At 51.1% G+C, this 19,154-nt stretch overlaps 1 protein-coding gene across 4 annotated transcripts; it reads left to right on the forward strand.

The window, feature by feature from the left end:
* The first annotated feature begins 744 nt into the window (after nt 1-744).
* Nucleotides 745-18,253, forward strand: DNAJB13 (DnaJ heat shock protein family (Hsp40) member B13). 4 transcript variants are annotated; one of them, XR_010597917.1, is made up of 9 exons: nt 745-879; nt 3,076-3,179; nt 5,342-5,503; nt 8,060-8,217; nt 9,374-9,487; nt 12,921-13,034; nt 13,249-14,254; nt 16,848-16,924; nt 17,848-17,905. XR_010597917.1 is itself a non-coding variant. In XM_024103652.3 (8 exons), exons 1-8 carry the CDS (start codon nt 812-814, stop codon nt 17,999-18,001), a joined length of 951 nt encoding a protein of 316 aa, XP_023959420.1. In that variant the 5' UTR covers nt 745-811; the 3' UTR covers nt 18,002-18,253. The 4 variants fall into 4 exon arrangements, 2 of the variants coding, with proteins under 2 accessions (XP_023959420.1, XP_065437892.1); XR_010597918.1 differs by lacking the exon at nt 16,848-16,924 and having other exon boundaries at nt 17,848-17,973; XM_024103652.3 differs by lacking the exon at nt 13,249-14,254 and having other exon boundaries at nt 17,848-18,253.
* Nucleotides 18,254-19,154: the final 901 nt, after the last annotated feature.

Consider the following 19,154-nt stretch of genomic DNA (forward strand, 5'->3'; position numbering starts at 1 on the left):
CCCCATCCAATCCAGTTCCCTGTTCACCTGTAAGATTTTTGTCCTCCCTCCCTCCCTGTCATTGATATATGTGAAAATGAAATACCATACACTGCTAATGTGTATGATGGCACAGTGTGTGCTGAGTTGGGCATTGTTAGTAAATGAATGCACACCAGGAACTGTGCTCGGTGTCCTGTGGCCCCACTCCCTACTGCAAGGAATACCCCACAACGCAGCAGCCATTCACACACCCGCTTCAGTAGGCCAGGAGTTTGGGAGGGCTCATTGGTGAAGGCTCTACAGAAGAAATGGATGGGGGAAGAAGGGAAGTGAGACAAGAGAAGCAGGCCCTATGTGGAAGGGGCAGGGTGGAGGTAGGGTTGCCAGCCCTCCAGGATTGTCCTGGAGTCTCCAGGAATTCAAGATTAATTTTAAAATGAAAGACACTCATGTGATGAAACCTCCAGGAATTGGTCCAACCAACAGTGGCAACCCTGGGTGGAGGAAAGGGTGGGGGAAGGAGCGGGGTCAGAGCTGCTGGGGGGTGGGAGGGTGGAGGCCCTGGGGGTGGTTCCCAAACCATACTGAGCGAGCAGGGCTACTGCCCCAGGAGCTGAGGGATGGGCAGAGGCCTCTGTGGGTGAGGGTGGGGTCTCTTAGCCCCCTCCCCAAACACCCCCCCACTTTGGGGGCAGTGCGGGCGGGGAGAGGGCGGGACCTGTAGTCCGGAAGTGACCGCTGAGGCGGGGAAAAGAACTACAGCTCCCACAATGCCGCGCGGGGCGGCGTCCATAGCAACGGGCGAGCGGGACAGCGCGGGCCGGGCGCCATGGGGCAGGATTACTACGCGGTGCTGGAGCTCAACCGCAGCGCCAAGGACGCCGACATCAAACAAGCGTGAGCGGGGGTGGGGGGCGCGCCCGCCGGGTCCTGGGTGCCCCGAACAGCCGTGCCCTGCCCAGGGGGCACCTCCGCCAGGGGCCCGTCGGTGTCAGGGGTGTGTGAGTGTGCACCTCCATCATAGTGCCCATCTGTGTCAGGGGTGTGTGAGTGTGCACCTCCATCATGGTGCCCATCTGTGTCAGGGGTGTGTGAGTGTGCACCTCCATCATAGTGCCCATCTGTGTCAGGGGTGTGTGAGTGTGCAGCTCCATCATAGTGCCCATCTGTGTCAGGGGTGTGTGAGTGTGCACCTCTATCATAGTGCCCATCTGTGTCAGGGGTGTGTGAGTGTGCACCTCCATCATAGTGCCCATCTGTGTCAGGGGTGTGTGAGTGTGCAGCTCCATCATAGTGCCCATCTGTGTCAGGGGTGTGTGAGTGTGCAGCTCCATCATAGTGCCCATCTGTGTCAGGGGTGTGTGAGTGTGCAGCTCCATCATAGTGCCCATCTGTGTCAGGGGTGTGTGAGTGTGCACCTCCATCATAGTGCCCATCTGTGTCAGGGGTGTGTGAGTGTGCAGCTCCATCATAGTGCCCATCTGTGTCAGGGGTGTGTGAGTGTGCACCTCCATCATGGTGCCCATCTGTGTCAGGGGTGTGTGAGTGTGCACCTCCATCATGGTGCCCATCTGTGTCAGGGGTGTGTGAGTGTGCAGCTCCATCATGGTGCACATCTGTGTCAGGGGTGTGTGAGTGTGCACCTCCATCATGGTGCCCATCTGTGTCAGGCACGTGAGTGTGCACCTCCGCCCTGAGCCCATCAGTGTCACGGGTGTGTGAGGGGGCACCTCTGCTATAGATGGTACCCATCCTGTGTCAAGGGCACACCAAGGTGCACATCTGCTAATGGTGCACATCAACCTCATGTGCACGTGTGTCCGTCTGTCTGGTGTCTCTATGCTCCATGCGTAGGTATTTCTGTACCACACCTCCATGCTGCATGGACACACACTTACTGTGCCATTATACAAGCAGATGTTTGGGGGGGTGTACAGACATGCAGGCACCTCGTGGGTTGGGGCTAATACCGCTGCACACTGCTCTGAAGGCGCTAGGTGGTAGTGTGTAGCCCCCCTCTGTGTGTGTGCACAGCTGTATTGTCTGAAGTGTCCTGGTGCAGCAACGCACTGCTGTGAAGACTAGGAGCTTTGGGGAAAAGAAGTAATCCCCTTGCTTTGTGCTCACAGCTGTATAGCTGCATTGTGTTCACGGCTGTATAGCTGCATTGTGTTCACCTGCTGCTGTGATGGCAAGAGGAAGGGGCTGAGTCCCTCAGTTTGTGTGCATCTCTCTATTGGGTCCAGCGACTCTGTGTATTGTTGGGAAGGGCTTCACAGATTCCAAGGCCAGAAGCGACCATTGTGATCATCTAGTCTGACCTCCCGCGAAACAGGCCATGCGACTTCCCGGAATTAATTCCTGGTTTTTAGAGCATACTGGGCTCAGAGCATCTGCATGCAGACATTGATCTCGGAGAGGCACACCCCAAAACACACAACACATCATCCATTGCTGTTTGCAAGTGCAAATATCTGTGATGGCCTGAGGTGCTGGATCTGCTAAACAAAGGGGAATGCCAGGTGATATCTCAAACTGTGGGGCAACTCAAGAGAGGGCAGGAAATGGGTCTGTCATTGGCTGATGTCTCTCACCTTGAAAAGCCCAATCCTGCAAGGATTTGGACCCAGCTCTTCAATGGGATTTCGGTGTCTAACTCCCTTAGAAACCAGTGGGAATTAGATGCCTAAATACCTTTTAGGCTCTGTGCCTTGAGTGACCCGGTGACAGTACTGACATACCATCCACTCCCTCTGAATGTTCAGCACTTTGTAGGATCAGGCCACAAAGCAATGCAGAGAGTTGCGTTTAGGTGCTACTGATTTCCCCAGCCGCAGCAGGGCAGACACCGAACCTTGGAGCCAGACCTTGCAATATGCAAGAGAGGAGCTCAGTTTGAAAACACTAATGTAAGGCTTTACCTTCAAAGAAGGGCAGGATTGGGCCCTAATTGCATACTTCCATTCTGCTGGTGGTTTGGGATCTTAAACATTTGAAAAATGCACTTAGGTGAAAAGCGCTTTAGAGGCATGTCAGAACGGGATCTAACTGCGCCCACCATGGGGCTGGACCTCCCTGGCTTCTCTTTTGCAGCTACCGGAAACTAGCCTTGAAGAGCCATCCTTTAAAAAATAAAGAACCTTGGGCGCCGGATAAATTCAGGCAGCTCGCAGAAGCCTACGAAGTGTTAAGTGATCGTAAGTAGGAACACGTTTCTCTTCCCACAGATAAATGTGCAGTTCAGGGATAAGGCCTGGAAAGTCATATCCAAGTACAGAGTGTACTTTCCGCAGGGGGATTTCATTAGGCACATCATATGGTCTGCTTTGCTGCCATGCTGGTTAGCTGGTGTATCCTCTGTCTGGTTATTAACGTCAGTTACTTAATTGTTTATGTATTGCATGCAGCACTGATCCCTGCTCCTGCAGTCTGATCCAGGCTGGAGAACGTCTGTGTGTGTTTGGAGCCCCATTGACAATGCTAGCACGGGTGTAAGGGCCCACCCGTGCCAGTCAGATTGCAGGAGCAGGGACCAATGCAAAGCTGTGGCCAAGAGAACTAGCATGAGCCTTGGATGTATACGCAGGGGAATATTAAATAGAAGTAGGGAGGTTATATTACCTCTGTTTACAGCATCAGTGAGACCATTACTGGAAAACTGCCTCCAGTTCTGGTGTCCACACTTCAAAAAGGATGTTGAAAAATTGGAGAGGTGCAGAAAAGAACTATAAGAACAATTCACGGTCTGAAAAATCTGCCTTACAAGTGAGAGTAAATACATTTTAATCTGTTTAGATTTATCAAAGAGAAGGTTAAGAGGTGACTTGATCATGGTCTATAATAGTGTCTCTCAACCTTTCCAGACTACTGTACCCCTCTCAGGAGTCTGATTTGTCTTGTGTACCCCAAGTTTCACCTCACTTAACAACTACTTGCTTAGTACAGTACTCAAAAGTCAGACATAAAAATACAGAAGTGTCACAGTGCACTATTACTGAAAAGTTGCTGACTTTCTCATTTTTACCATATAATTATAAAATAAACCAATTGGAATATAACTATTGTACTTACAGTTCAGTGTATAGTATATAGAGCAAGTCAATGTCTGCATGAAATTTTAGTTTGTACTGACTTCGCTAGTGCTTTTTATGCAGCCTGTGGTAAAACTAGGCAAACATGTAAATGAGTTGATGTACCCCCTGGAAGACATCTGCGTACCCCCAGGGTTCGTGTACCCCTGGTTGAGAACCACTGATCTATAAGTACGTACATGTGAAGAAAATATTTCTCTTTAATATAGCATAGATTCATAGATTATAAAAACCAGAGGGGACCACTGTGATCATCTAGTCGGCCTCTCTGTATAACACAAGTCCTTGGACTCCTTTGAATTAATTCCTGTTTGAACTGGACATATGTTTCAGAATAACACCCAATCTTGATTTTAAAATTTACAATGAAGGAGAATCCACCACAATGCACAGGCACAAGGAAATCTAATGGCTGAAAGTTGTAGTGCTCTTTCTCTCTGCTTCTGTTGGCAGATCGCACCTGTAGACATCTAAATCTGACTTTCCATACCCTGCCCCCTTTCTTCTTTGTGGCTTGCTGTATGTTTGTAATCTCTCTGGGGTCTCTCAAGAGTGTAAGGACTGGAGATAGAGAAGATCGTAGTCTTTGTAGGAATATAGGCCCACATCAGGCCTAAGCAAACTATGGTGTTAACTTGAGTTTGAATTTTAGCTTGTCAGAGCTTTTCCTAACCCCTCTGGAGTCACGCTATGATGGCAAGGTACCTCCCAGGTACCTGATCTTGTTGTGAGCATTTTGACCAGTGCTTGTAACTATGTTGGCATTGGGATATAGAATATAGGCATGTATATGCTTATGTTTGTATTTTGGATGTAACTAACACCAAGCGGCCTTTGGGACTAATAAAGGAATCCTTGTGTGGAAACTGAGTCGTGGGAAACCTTAATGAGCTTATTAGGAAAATGATTTGTAACCGTCTTCTCTGTGGTTTCCATTCTGTGTATTGGATGACTGGCTGGGTAGGGACAGGAAGGCATCAGCCGCCTTCCCCTGGATCACTCAATGTATCACCTTCCCCAGCTGGAAGGATGCGCCTTTGAGATTGCTTCTAAGTATGAGACTCCTATAGGTAGTTGCTACTACACTGATGCAATAGCATCCTTTCTGCTACTTTAGACTTTCTGCCGGCAAGGAGACTGCTTACTGACAGCTTTGGGTGACAGGTCCCAGGATCAAGCAAAGACCCGGGTCTAGAACTATATACTTTCATCTGACACACAAATGATCAAAGCATATGCACATCTACTGATGCCTCTTTCTTCCTTAGCTGTGAAGAGGGGCATCTATGATAAATTTGGAGAAGAGGGTCTCAAAGGAGGGATCCCCCTGGAATTTGGGAGTGAAAACCCCTGGTCTGTTGGCTATGTGTTTCACGGCAATGCTGAGAAAGTCTTCAAGGAGTTCTTTGGAGGTGATAATCCCTTTGCTGGTAGGTATAATTCCTTCCTGTGATGCTTCATGTTGTGTTTTTATGGTGATTGCCCCAAGCATAGTCTCTTCAACAGAACCAGCCCTGTGGTTGGCAGGAAGTAGGTTAAAGTTTTGTACAGTCATCTGGAAACCAGACCCTGCCTCTGTGCCTTTGCCACCATCAGCCCTCAGAACCCCAATTTGAGGGTGGTTTCTCCTGCAATTGGCCTTGGTTTACGTGACCCGTCACCCCACCCCGTGTCTCCATGGGAGTGTTGCTGGGCAGTGCTTTAAACCACACACATGGGACAGAACAGTCACTCCAGGCTGGGCTTGTAGCGTCTTCCCCTGAGCCCGTCACTTTCTCCTCTTGAAAACCCCCTGGCTCAAATAATGGCAACTGCACCAGAACCTGGAGATCCAAAGAGCAGGCAGCCTCCACTGAGATTTTAATGCCATGCTGCAGTCAGCCACTAGGTGGTGCTGAAGAGTGCTACAAGCTGCCTCATCTATTTCTCCAGAGACTGGGACCCTCAGCACTGAGACATTCCTAGCACCAGTTTACTCTGGACCCGTGTCCCTGGATATGTGGGGCACGTTGTGCTCTGAGTGGAGCTCAGGACACTCACGAGATCTGATTGAAAGGTTTCTTCCCAATCTGGCCTCTTGGTGAAGTTTTCAAACTAATTAAAGGCTTAATATTGTAGACTGCAGGAGTGAATTTAAACTCTGTTTGGGGAGATCACAGGATCAGGTCCCAAAGAACTTACAACAAACTGCCATGTTGGAAACAAGAAGGATGGTCTTAGGGGCATGGCACGTGTCTGGCAATCAGGCGACCTAGGTTCTATCCCCTAGTCTGCCACTGACTCACTTGGCAGCCTTGGACAAGTTACTTAACTTCTTTATGGCTCAGTTTCTCTGTCTGTAAAATGGGGTTAATAATTATTAGTGTGCCACCTCATAGCGGGGTTGGGGGACTTACTTCATAAATGTCTTTGGTCCCTGGATGGAAGGCACTAGAGGAGAGCAAAGTCCAATTATTGATTTTACAGCGTAGGGGGTAGAATAGAAACGTCTAATGTTTATGTTGGGTTAAAAAAAGGGGGGGGTATCAAACTCCCTCAAACCAAGGTAGTGACAACAACTTCAGGGATTCCGGGAGGAAAGCAGGAATTCCCTTAGCATGGTAATAAACATGTAATAAATAAATAATAATTCATGCTTTTCATGGTCAGAACATTTTGCAAACATTCACAAAGTTATCCCAGCTGATAGAGCGGTGAGATCACCCCCATTTTACAAATGGGGAAACTGAGGCACAGGGAGGCCGTTTTGGAAATTGCCAAATTGCCATCAGTGTCTTGGAATGCCTCACTTGCTGAGTGGCTGATGTGAGCCACCTAGATCCTGATTTTGAGAGGCACCGAGCACCCACAACAGCAGTTGAAATCAGCAAGAACTGGGCAGAGGGAAGGTTTGTGAGTGCCATGTTCAGCCCTGCATGTCATTGAAAAACTGAGACACTTCTGACCTAAGTGACTTGCCAAGGACAGAGAGGGGAGTTAGTGTCAGAGCTGGGACTAGAACTCAGGAATGCCTGGCTCCCAGACCTATGCTCAGGCCACTAGCTCATGCCACTCTCAGCTGATGGTGTGATTGCATCTAAACTTTTTCTGGGTCATTGAACATAAGAAAGGCCATACTGAGTCAGACCAGTGGTCCATTTAGCCCAGTATCCAGTTGTCCGACAGTGGCAAATGCCAGAGCTTCCAAGGGAATGAACTGAACAGGGCAATCATCAAGTGACCCATTCCCTGTCATCCAGTCCCAGCCTCTGGCAGTCAGAGGCTTAGGGATACCCAGAGCATGGGGTTGCATCTGTGACCATCTTGACTAATAGACCCTGATGGACTTATCCTCCAATAACTTCTCTAATTCTTTTTTGAACCCAGTTATAGTTTTGGCCTTCACGACATCCCCTGGCAAAGAGTTCTATAGGTTGACTGTGCGTTGTGTGAAGAAGTACTTCCTTTTGTTTGTTTTAAACCTGCTGCCTATTAATTTCATTGGGTGACCCTTGGTTCTGGTGTTATGTGCAGGAGTAAATATCACTTCCTTATTCACTTTCTCCACACCCGTCATGATTTTATAGACCTCTATCATATCCCCCTTTAATCATCTCTTTTCCAAGCTGATCAGTGCCAGCCTGTTTAATCTGTCCTCATATAAAAGCTGTTCCATCCCCCTAATCATTTCTGTTGCCCTTCTCTGTCCCTTTTCCTTTTCTAATACATCTTTTTTGAGATGGGGCGACCAGAACTGCACACAGAATTCAAGATGCAGGCGCACCATGGATTTATATAGCGGCTTTACGATATTTACTGTTTTATTATCTATCCCTTTCCTAATTGGTCCTAACATTCTGTTCGTTCTTTTGCTGCTGCACATGGAGTGGATGTTTTCAGAGAGCTATGCCCGATGACCCCCAGCTCTCTCTCTTGGGTGGTAGCAGCTAATTTAGACGTCACCATCTTATATGCACAGCTGGGATTCTGTTTTTCATTATGCACAGAGTTCTTTGCCCCAGATGGGTCTGAGGTGAACACGGCATTCGGGGGGCTGCGGGGAAAAGGGGTGGCGAAGCAGGACCCGCCAATTGAGCGAGATCTCTACCTGTCACTGGAGGACCTGTTCTACGGATGCACCAAGAAAATTAAGATTTCTCGCAGGGTAAGGAAAGATGGGGCCTGGATGAGAAGTGGCGAGAGGTGAGCCCGAATCGGTGGCGTTAGGAGCGGGACGGCCGCCCGAAGGGAGCCTGTCATGGAAGAGCTGTTCTTTCCCATTGGGCTGGGTTGTATGTTTCACTCACAGGGCATTGGAAGTTTCACTGAAATCCGTGGATGTGACTGATCACTATATTCTGTGATAGCATCTCCCGAGTCCCAGCCGATGGGGAATGAACAGGTGGGGAGTAGCCTGCTCCAGGGAGTGGGACAGGGCAGTTGAGAAGAGCAGGGTGGGGTGAAAGCGCATGGCCCCAACCCCACTCCATCTCCATGGCAAAGGTGCTCCTGCGGCTGTGCAGAGAGCAGCCAGGGATCCATCCCTGCTCCGGCAACGGCCTCTCTTTCATAGCCAGCCACAGCAGCAGCTCACGGGTGCTGTACAGAGCAACCAGGTCAGGCAGGGCTCCGCCAGCCAAAGTTTCCGTGCTCTCTCTGGTGCCGTGGGACCCCGCCCTGCTGCCGGAGCACAGGAGGCCCCTTAGACAGCACTGAGCAGGGGGCAGGAAAAGCTCGGGCTTCCGTAGCGTTAACAACTCAGGTTTGGGTCTCTTTGCCTGTCTTGATCTTAGCTATGTGGCCTCTGCCGTCAGCAGGGCTCTGACGCCCCGGGTGGGTTGTGCTGGCACTCAGACTGCCTAGACATGAACAAAAAACAGCCCCCAAACAGTAAGCCAAATATATAGGTCCAGTGACCCCATTGCTACCCACTAAAGTCAGAGGGAAATTAAATGCAAATGTTAACCTCCCTGGCAGACTCCAGTGAGGTAGCACAGAGGTAACTGGGAGCTGCATTCGTCTCCACGCGGCCTGATTTTCCGTCCCATTGTTCCCTCTGTGTGTTTTGCCCCTTCCCCCCACCCTTTGTCTGTCATGGGGCCCAAGCTTGGTTGGTCCCTCGGCACTACTGTAATAACCATGATCCCCAGAGCTGCCTGGGCACAGCAGCTCTGCAATTCAAGCCAGAACTGATTTTGTTTCCTAAAGACAGTTGCCCACAAGGCTGGTGCAGTATCACTGGCATCCTAGCCAATCAAAGGCCCAGCTCTCCTAGATACAGACCAAACCCGACTGCCCCACTCAGCTGTTTCAAACCCCAGGTGATGAATGAAGACGGTCACACGTCCACCATCAGAGATAAGATCTTAACGATCGACGTGCAGCCCGGGTGGAAGCAGGGCACCAGGATTACCTTTCAGAAAGAAGGCGACCAGGTAAGTTATCGAGAGACCGTCGCATGGCAAGATTTCACCAATTCTGACAGGCTCATTCATTGTTTGCTATAATGGGATCTTGTGTTTCTGTTGCACTTTCCAGCTGAAGATCTCAAAGTGTTTGATGGAAACTAATCAACAAGCCACACAAAACATGCCTGAGTAATTATGCATATTGTGAGATGAGGCACAGAGAGGCTAAGGGGGAGATTTTCTACATTGCCTAAGGGATTTAGGAGCACAAGTCTTAGCTCTGACACGGACTCCTGCCATGGCCTTGAGCAAGTCACATAACTTCCCTGCCTCAGTTTCCCTGTCTGATAACTCTCCACTTCCTCTGCAGGGCATTGTGAGGATTAACTAGTTCAGGGGTGGGCAAACTGTGGGCCGGATCCGGCCCTTCAGAGCTTTGGATCTGGCCCATGGGATTGCCCCCTGTGACTCCACGGGCCCCGCACCGTTCTCAGCAGCGGCCATCCCTGCGGCCCCCGGGCCCTTGCCTCCAGGCACCGCCCCCCACAGCTCCCATTGGCCGGGAATGGGGAACCATGGCCAATGGGTGCTTCAGGGGAGGTACCTGGAGGCGTGGCAAGACAGCGCACACAGAGCCCGCTGCCCCCCCTCCCCCAGGGGCCGCAACGCTTCCTGGAGCGTCGCGGGGCTGGGGACAGGGCAGGCATGCAGGGAGCCTTCGCTGGCACCGGTGCGTGCCGCTTCCACCCCGGAGCCTGAACCCCTCCTGCCCCCTGCCTGCACTGCGCACCCCTCCTGCACCCCAAGTCCCTGCCCTGAGCCCCCTTGTACACCCCGCACCCCTCCTCTGCCCCAATCCTTTGCCCTGAGCCCCTTCCTGTACACCGCACCCACTCCCATACCCCGCACTCTCTCCCACACACCAACCCCCTGCCCCGGCCCTGCATACAATTTCCCCACCCAGATGTGGCCTTTGGCCCAAAAAGTTTGCCCACCCCTGAACTAGTTAATGTTTGTAGAGTGCTTTGAAGATGGGGGCCTGATTCTCCACTGAGATCCAGGCCGGGGCTCTGCTCAGGCAGTGCCGAGGGCCCAGAATCCAATCGTACGTAGCCAGCCAGGCATTCCCCTGGCAGTGGAGAATCATGGAACTGAAACCGCTGGCAAAAAGCTGACGGAGGTGGCCCCTGCCCCCGGCACAAGAGAAAGGGGAGCCATTCCAGTGGGACAGATTAGAGCAGTCTCTTGGCTGCTGTCACTCCCACTGGGGTTGGGGCTGGCGCAGACCAGCCCTCAGGATCACAGAGCCGTAACTGAGAATCAGGCCCCAGATATGCAGAACGTTAATATTGTCGGGTGAAATTCACCCTGTGCACAGGGCGAGCACCAGGCCGAGGCATCGCTTTACACCCTATTTGAGGGCTTAAGTGGGACTTAGCTGGCACATGTGACTTGTGCTGGCCCTCTGCACAGGGGTGAATTTCACACCCCAGGGAGAGCACGCAGCAGTGGTCAGTACCGAAGTTACACCCGAAAAGCTACATTAAAAGAACATTCTTAAGGTTGCAAAATCAAGCTATTAGCCAAGATGGTCAGGGATGCAGTCCCATGCTCTGAGTGTCCCTAGCCTCTGTTGGCCAGAAGCTGGGAATGGGCGACAGGGAATGGATCACTTGGTGATGACCTGTTTTGTTCATTCCCTTTGGGGCACCTGGCATTGGCCACTGTCGGTAGACAGGATACTGGGCCAGATGGACCATTGGTCTCACCCACTATGGCTGTTCTTATGTTAAACACTCAGTAGCTCAGCAATTCCAGAGTTAAGGTTGCCTGTGCAAGAATATTCTTTCGGTGGCTCGAGTAATTGGCTTTTTGCTATATTTGTGATCCCTCATGTAACTAGTACAGGGGAAGTGACCAGTTCTCCTGTAGCTGAAGCGGTCGTCTTACTTTATGATATTTAGAAATATTCCAAAGAGTCCTGCAATAAGGGAAAACAAAAGGGTTCTTGTCTCACTTTGCTTCTTTGGGATGCACAGTGGAGGTTTGGGAGGGTTTTTTTTAGGGCTGTCAGTTAATCACAGTTAACTCACGCGATTAATTCAAAAATATCATTGTGATTAAAACAATTAATTGTGATTAATCGCACTATTAAACAACAGAATACCACTTGAAATTTATTAAATATTTTGGATGTTTTTCTACATTTTCAAATATATGGATTTCAGTTACAACACAGACTACAAAGTGTACAGTGCTCACTTTATATTATTTTTATTACAAATATTTGCACTGTAAAAATGATAAACAAAAGAAATAGTACTTTTCAATTCACCTCATTCAAGTACTGTAGTGTGATCTCTTTATCGTGAAAGTGCAAGTTACAAATGTAGAATTTTTTTTGTTACATAACTGCACTCAAAAACAAAACAATGTAAAACTTTAGAGCCTACAAGTCCACTCAGTCCTATTTCTTGTTCAGCCAATTGCTCAGACAAACAAATGGTATTCTATTATTGTTTAATACTGCGATTATTCATGAGTAATTTTTTTAATCACTTGACAGCCCTAGTTTTTTTCTTTTTGTTTTTACCGCAAGAATCCCAGGAATGTCAAATCTGGTCTAGCAAGAGGACTTGCTGAAGAGCTCAGTGGGGCCTTTCTTAACCTTTAATGGAGGGGGAAGTATTAGTCATAGAGCTTAAGGCAGGCAGGGACCACCAGATCATGTAGTCTGACCTGTATTGCACAGGCCACCAATATCCCCCAATACCCACACGCTAACCCAAAACTGAAATGAGACCCAAGTATTCCAGCCCACTGGACTAAACTATGATGTGCCACAGGCAGAGAAGAGGAGGGACCGAGGTGCACCAGAGCAGGGAATTGATTAAATGAAATAATCCCAGGAAGTGACCCGCATACCACACTGCAGAGGAAGGTGAAAAGCCCCCAAGGTCATTGCCAATCTGGTCTGGAGGGAAATTATTTCCCGATCCCACATATGCCAATCAGACCCTGAGCATGTGAGCAAGAACCAGCCAGCTGAGAACCTGGGGCTTTAACAAAGACAGCTTTTGTCCCAAATGTGTGTCAGATGTTTGGGTTTAAAAGGCATGAATAGAAACAAAGAAAAAGCATTTTAAACAATCCAATTAAAATCCTTTCCCATTCTCAGTTGCTGAGGTTTCACTTCCTTGGAGTTGTGATGTCATGACCTTACTACTTCTATCTTCCAGGAAAAACAGCGTGCTAAGAACCTGAGCATCTAGTGTAAAGGCAATCAGGGAAAATGTATTTTGTTAAAAAAACACACTTCCCAGGCCTTCTGGAGACATCAGAAAGAAGCAAAAAGAAAAAAGAAAAAAAAAAAAGGCAAAGACCTGATTATCTTTCTCTGTAAACATGCCTGTCTCTGTTAGATACTGACTCATTTCCTGGTTTATTTCTTGTACTTTAGGGCCCGAACATTATCCCAGCTGATATTATCTTCATTGTACGAGAGAAACTGCACCCAAGGTTTAAAAGGGAGGATGACAACCTGCTCTATGTAGCCACCATCCCCCTAGGGAAGGTAAGGATGTTGATGATTTCACTAGGAAGGTGGTGAAGCACTGGAATGGGTTACCTAGGGAGGTGGTGGAATCTCCTTCCTTAGAGGTTTTTAAGGTCAGGCTTGACAAAGCCCTGGCTGGGATGATTTAGTTGGGGATTGGTCCTGCTTTGAGCAGGGGGTTGGACTAGATGACCTCCTGAGGTCTCTTCCAACCCTGATATTCTATGATTAGGGCACTTGGGGTCTGATCCAACTTGCATGCAGGAAAAGGAAGAGATGCACATTGACTTCAGTGGAGTTGGATGGTGTCTTCTCCTTTCTTACCTTCCCAAGAGGCAGCGAGGTTTTGCAGAAGGACAACAAACTGCATTGGGGGTGAAAGGAATCACCAGTTTATAATTGGACCAAACAGAGTCTGGGCCGGCCAGTCAGACTGCTGGGAGGCTGCTGTTATTTATCATCTTCATCCTCAATATTTATGGATTAGCTGTTCTTGAATTAGCTGACTTCATCATTGGTCACTCCGGTGAGAACAGAAGAGCCAGGGGCCTGATTTTAATGCATTTGAGGTATGGAATTTTGCATCTGTAGATACTACCATCATGCCTGCAAATGCACCTACTCATCCCTCTGTGCACACAGTTACTTAGTGTGTGTCTGTCTGTGCGCATGCACATACCCCGTCATGATAACTGCGCGTGCCAGTTAGATGTGCAATGAGGGTCACCAGATGTCCCAATAAAATCGGGACTGTCCTGATATTTAGTTGTTTGTCCCGTGTCCCGACCAATGTACACTCGGGACGCCATTTGTCCCGATGTTTTGGCTCGGGGCTGGAGGAGTACACTGGTGAGCGCTCACCTGGGGTCCCAGCAGTGCTTATTTGGGCAGCTCCCAGGAAACGGCGGGCAGTAGGACCCTGCGGCCCCTAGGCACAGGGGCGGCCAGGGGGTTCTCTGCGTGCTGCACCTACCACAAGCGCTGGCTCCATTGCAGCCAATGGGAGCTGCGGGAGCAGCTGCGGGAGTGCAGAACCTCCCCCCTCCCCGCTGCCCCTGACCCTGGGGCGCTGCATGCTACTCACGCCCCCAAGTAAGTCCCGCCCCCACAGCTTCCAGCCAATGGCAGCTGGAGCTAGTGCTTGTGGCAGGCGCAGCACATGGAGTGGAGACCCCGCTGACCTTAGGAGCCAGAGGAACCTGCCAGGTGCTTCCCAGTGGGTGGGAACCACCCCCCAGGTAAGCGGCTTGCAGCAGGGCTTGTGGCGGGGGCCGGGGCCACGCGCCCCCAACCCACGGAGGGGCTGCAGCCGGAGCCAGGGCCCTGCGCCCCTGACCTGTGGCGGTGCTGCGCCCGGAGCTGGGGCAGTGCACCCCCAACCCGCAGCTTCCTCAGGCTATGTATCCCCCTTCCCCCATGGCTCCAGTGGGGTGGGGGGGTGGGGTGAGCCTGTGGCTGTCCCCTCCCCCCCAATGTGTCCCGCTATTTTGTTCTTGTCATCTGGTCACCCTATGTGCAATCACACGTCTCAACTGTATGAAAATCAGGTCCCAGTAATTCAACATCTCCAGTATTTGTTATTTATTTAGTGCCCCCAAAGTGTGCTAGGCTCTTTTCAGAACATAGACTTGGTCCTTGTCCTAAGACAGAAGTGGGCAAACTACAGCGGCCCGCGGGACCATCCTGCCTGGCCCTTGAGCTCCGGGCCAGGGAGGCTCGCCCCCGGCCCCTCCCCTGCTGTCCCCTCTCCCCCGCAGCCTAAACTCGCTGCGCCGCCAGCGCTCCGGCCCGTCGCTCCTGCCGGCATGGCTGGCTCCGGCAGGGCTGTGAGCTCCTGCTGCTCTGAGCGGCATGGTAAGGGGGCAGGGAACGGGGGGGTTGGATAAGGGGCATGGGGTTCCGAGGGCAGTCAGGGGACAGGGGGCGGTTGGATAGGGTGGAGGTTCTGGGGGGGGCAGTAGGGACGGGGAAGCAGGGGGGCTTGGATGGGGCGGAGGTTCTGGAGGGGGCGATCAGGGGAAAGGGAGCAGGGGGCAGGGATAGGCGTGGGAGTGTCAGGGGGTGTGGATAGGGGTCAGGGCAGTCAGGATGGGGAGCGGGGGGTTGGATAGGTGTGGGAGTACTGGGGGGGGCCTGTCAGGGGTCGGGGGTGTGGATAGGGATCAGGGCAGTCAGGGGACAGGGAGCGGGGGGGGGGGTTGGATAGGGGGTGAGGTCCCGGGGGGTGATTAGGGGCGGGGGGTCCCGGGAAGGAGCGGTCAGGGGACAAGGAGCAGGGGGGTTGGATGGGTCCGGAGGTTCTGAGGGGGGAAGTTAGGGGGTGGGAAGTGGGAAGGGGTGGATGGGGGTGCGGGACAGGCTGTTTGGGGAGGCACAGCCTTTTCTACAGTTTTGCAACCCTGATGTGGCCCTGAGGCCAAAAAGTTTGCCTACCCCTGTCCTAAGAGCTGACAATCAAATTGATTCTCTATTTATGGCTAATGCCTTTTGCTTCTGAATTGGCACTGCCACACCAACCCGAAACAGGGCACCTCACCAGTTTTGCAATGTCATACATGGTAGGTGGAGGGAGAATTCCTTCCTGACCCCTTCTGTTGTCCATTCATACCCTGAAGCATGGTCTTAGGTGACCCTGATCTCCACTGACTGTACGATTACTGGTGGTGTATTGGTCATAATGTTACCCAGCTCTCTTAAAAATCCAGTTACAATGTCCTATGGATTGGTCAGTCTGCAACAAGCCAGAACAACAACACAAGGAGCAACTGTACTTCTACTGCACTGCCACGCAGTATCCAGTATGTATAAGGAAACAGGTCCTTACAGCTAAAATTCCACTGATGTTGTCAGGTGCTAGAGTTAGCTCAGACACTAACTATAATTTTTCCAAAAAGTTCCTTATTTAAAATCTCCACTGCTAGGTAGTTCTGAATGTGGTGTTCATTAATGATGCAGGAGGCAATGTGGCCTAGCTTCTAGAACACTGGACCAGGACGCAGGAGCTTTGGGTTCTGTTCCCAGCCCTGCCACTGGTTTGTTGGGTGATCTTGAGCAAGTCACTTCACTTCTCTGTGCCTCGGTTTTCCAACTGTAAAATGGGGAGAATGACACTGCCCTTCTTTGTCAAGTGCTTTGAGAACTACAGCTGAAAAGCCCAGTGGAGGAGCTAGGGATTATTGTTAAGTCACAATGCTGTGTTCTTAAGGGCTCCACACTTGCTTGGGCCCCTGCACCCTTTGGGAAAAGCGTGTCCCTTCGTGCATTGCATTTCTCTTTGCTCACCAGGCCTCTGAAGGACAATGGCCTCACTACTCTCGTCTCCTTCCTCAGCAAAGGCGAGCGATTTCGAAATATCTTCAGCTTCTCTCCCCCTTGCTCTCAGGAATGGACTCAGGGGTACTTTGCCACTCTTCACACCAGACTCTCTGCTCTGGTCGATGTAGCTCGAGGGAGGGGGTGTGCAAAGGCGGGGTTAAGCCCCTCAGTTCTGGGTGGGTTGTGGCTCGATCTGATCCCCCCAGCGTAATGTAGATCAGCTTGGGGGCTGCACAAATAGCTGGAGGCCACCCAGCGTTACAGCCACACGCCCCTTTTCTCGTGGCAGAGGAGCCAGGCTGCTGGCTCTGCACGGTCCGAACTCAGAAGATCCCTCTTCACTGGGCTGAGCCTCTTGTGCCTGGAGGAATACTCAGGGTGTAAAGGCCCATTCGGAGTAGCCTTACCCAGGCTTCCATGGATCACAAATTATTCCGCCTGTGCCTGTTATTTGGAATAACAGAATCACAGGACCGACGAACATCTTTGCTAATTGCCTCGCTCTGTCTTTTGCAGGCTTTGATTGGCTGTACAGTGGATGTGAGAACCCTAGATGACAGGCTGCTTAATATTCCCATCAATGACATAGTCCAGTAAGTGCCGGAGCAGAGATAGCCCCGTATGCAATCAGCGAGGCAAACTACCCTGCTCGCCCGGTGTCTGGAAAGGGTCTGCTCTCACAAGGGAAGACGAGCTGTTCACTAGTGATTTGGGAAGCTCAAAGGAAAGCACCTCGAGACCGTCCGAGGGCGGGGGCTCAGTGCTCTCTGGGAATCAGGCCCCTTTAAGGGGTCTTCGATGGGGCACCCCAAATCACTAGTTGCTTTTGAAAGTCTTGGCCTGACTGTAAAAATGACCCCTTCGTAGGAAGCAGCTCTGCTCGTCCTGTGCCTGCAGAGCGACATCGAGTTACAGCACAACCACCACCAGGGTTACTGTTTTTTACTCCTGCCAGCCCTGCGGCGCCCACACAGCTCCAGGAGGGTGACCCGGCGCATTAACAGGACTGTTAGCTCAGAGCTGAATTCTGCCCACACTGGTACCCAGACACCTCCCCTGCAGGCAGCTCGCTGCAGCCGCACAAACCCCTTGCCCTGGTGTCACTCAGGGCAGACTTTGGCTTTGCAGAACCGCTCTGCCCAATGGCAGTGCCTGAGCCAGAATGAACCCAGCTGGCCTTTCAGATGCCAGGGCAGCATCGGAGGAGAACAATAGGAGTCACTGAGACAAAGTGAAGAGAGAGTCCCAAAGCCCATTTTTAGCATCATGCTTCAGAGAACAGCACATTAAAGAAATAGTTACATGTGTTTTTCCAAGCTACATCCATCCCCCCTAGCAGGCTTGTTAGGGCCAGCTCTTGCCCTCGCAGGGAGCCACACTGGTGCACCCGGAGGCACAATTTGCTCCTTAATAAGATTATCCCTCCCCTGCGCTCCAGCCAGGTGTGTTCTTACTGCAGCCTTAGGGAGGTTACTCCCTGTACCCTCCTGCATAACGCTGGCCTTTGCTTTTCTAGCCCCAAGTACTTCAAAATCGTGCCGGGGGAAGGGATGCCTCTGCCCAGTGACCCCACCCAGAAAGGGGATCTCATCATGTATTTTGATATCCGCTTTCCCGAAAGGCTCACACCAGCCAAGAAGCAGCTCCTGAGACAAGCACTCCTGACTTAAGGATGCTGTGAGTTCAGCTCCATGGGACCCAGGGGAATAAAGCTGTCTAGCTATTTGTACAGATTGGGTCACTGGGTGTATGTTGTTGGTGTTATAAATGGCTCCCCCACTGCATGGCGTCTTTGAAACAGTCCCTTTAATGACTGCAGGGAAGGGCAACGAAAGCAGCAGCTCGGGTTATTGACAAAACTGAGCTCTGTACTGGTTAAAGTTCAGCAGTACTTTTTATAGCAGCAGGGAACACTGCTGTCCTGGCCCCATGAAACTCCTCCCTGCATTTCAAGTGGAGGCTGATGTTCTTCACTTTGTCCTACACTGCAGGTTGTAGCTGCCCTGTTCCACCCCAGAGGTGGCTGCATTTCCATAGTGGCTGATGCAATGAGGAAAGCCTTTAGGGATGAAAGATGCTAGAAAAATGTAATTGATCAGCCTTGTGCAAAGTACAGTTGCATGTAGAGAAAGAAATGCCTTTCATTCCCCTGCTTGGGAACCCCACTGCCCATCCCTGTGCCTAATGCTGGCCTGAGCCCTGGAAATCCTCCCCACCACTGGCCTCCCTCTGTCCAGCACCAACCAATAGGTTGACTTCTCCTTGCTCAGTTTCCATTCTGTCCAGCCTCCCCACCTGTGGCTCTTGGGCACCAGTAAGGAGCTGCTAGGGGTCTTGTTTGGTGGGGTAGGGGGGCAAAGCAGACATGGGGGGGGGGGAGAAGGAGTTTCCACTTCCTCACCGATACTTAATGGCCATTTCTGCTGCTTGAAGGGGAAAGTAATGCTGCTTGATCCTGGCAATGGTGTTTTGCTGGGTCTCAGGCCAAAACTCGGTTGTATGTGTGTGTCTGCGGGGGGGGGGGGGGGGGTTGGGGAGTACATTCATGGGCCTTTGAGGCAGTAGGAATTCTGCTTAGTGGTAATGGAAGGCTGCTCTCCCCCACCCTACACAGCTCCCACTCTACTTCCATCCCCTGGGCCCTGCCAGGTAAAGGGGCAGTACTACTAATGGAATAGGCAGAGGCCCTGCCTGCCTCTCACCAGGAGAGGGTCAAAAGGAGGCAAAGTCAAAACTGATCAGAAGAAATGTTTCCCTGCTCTGTAGTTAGACTGTGGAACTCACCGCCACAGGAAGTCACCAAGAACATGGTAGGATCACTTG

The sequence above is a fragment of the Chrysemys picta genome, chromosome 1 (genome assembly GCF_011386835.1).
Source record: "Chrysemys picta bellii isolate R12L10 chromosome 1, ASM1138683v2, whole genome shotgun sequence".
In the NCBI taxonomy this organism is placed as follows: Eukaryota; Metazoa; Chordata; order Testudines; family Emydidae; genus Chrysemys; species Chrysemys picta.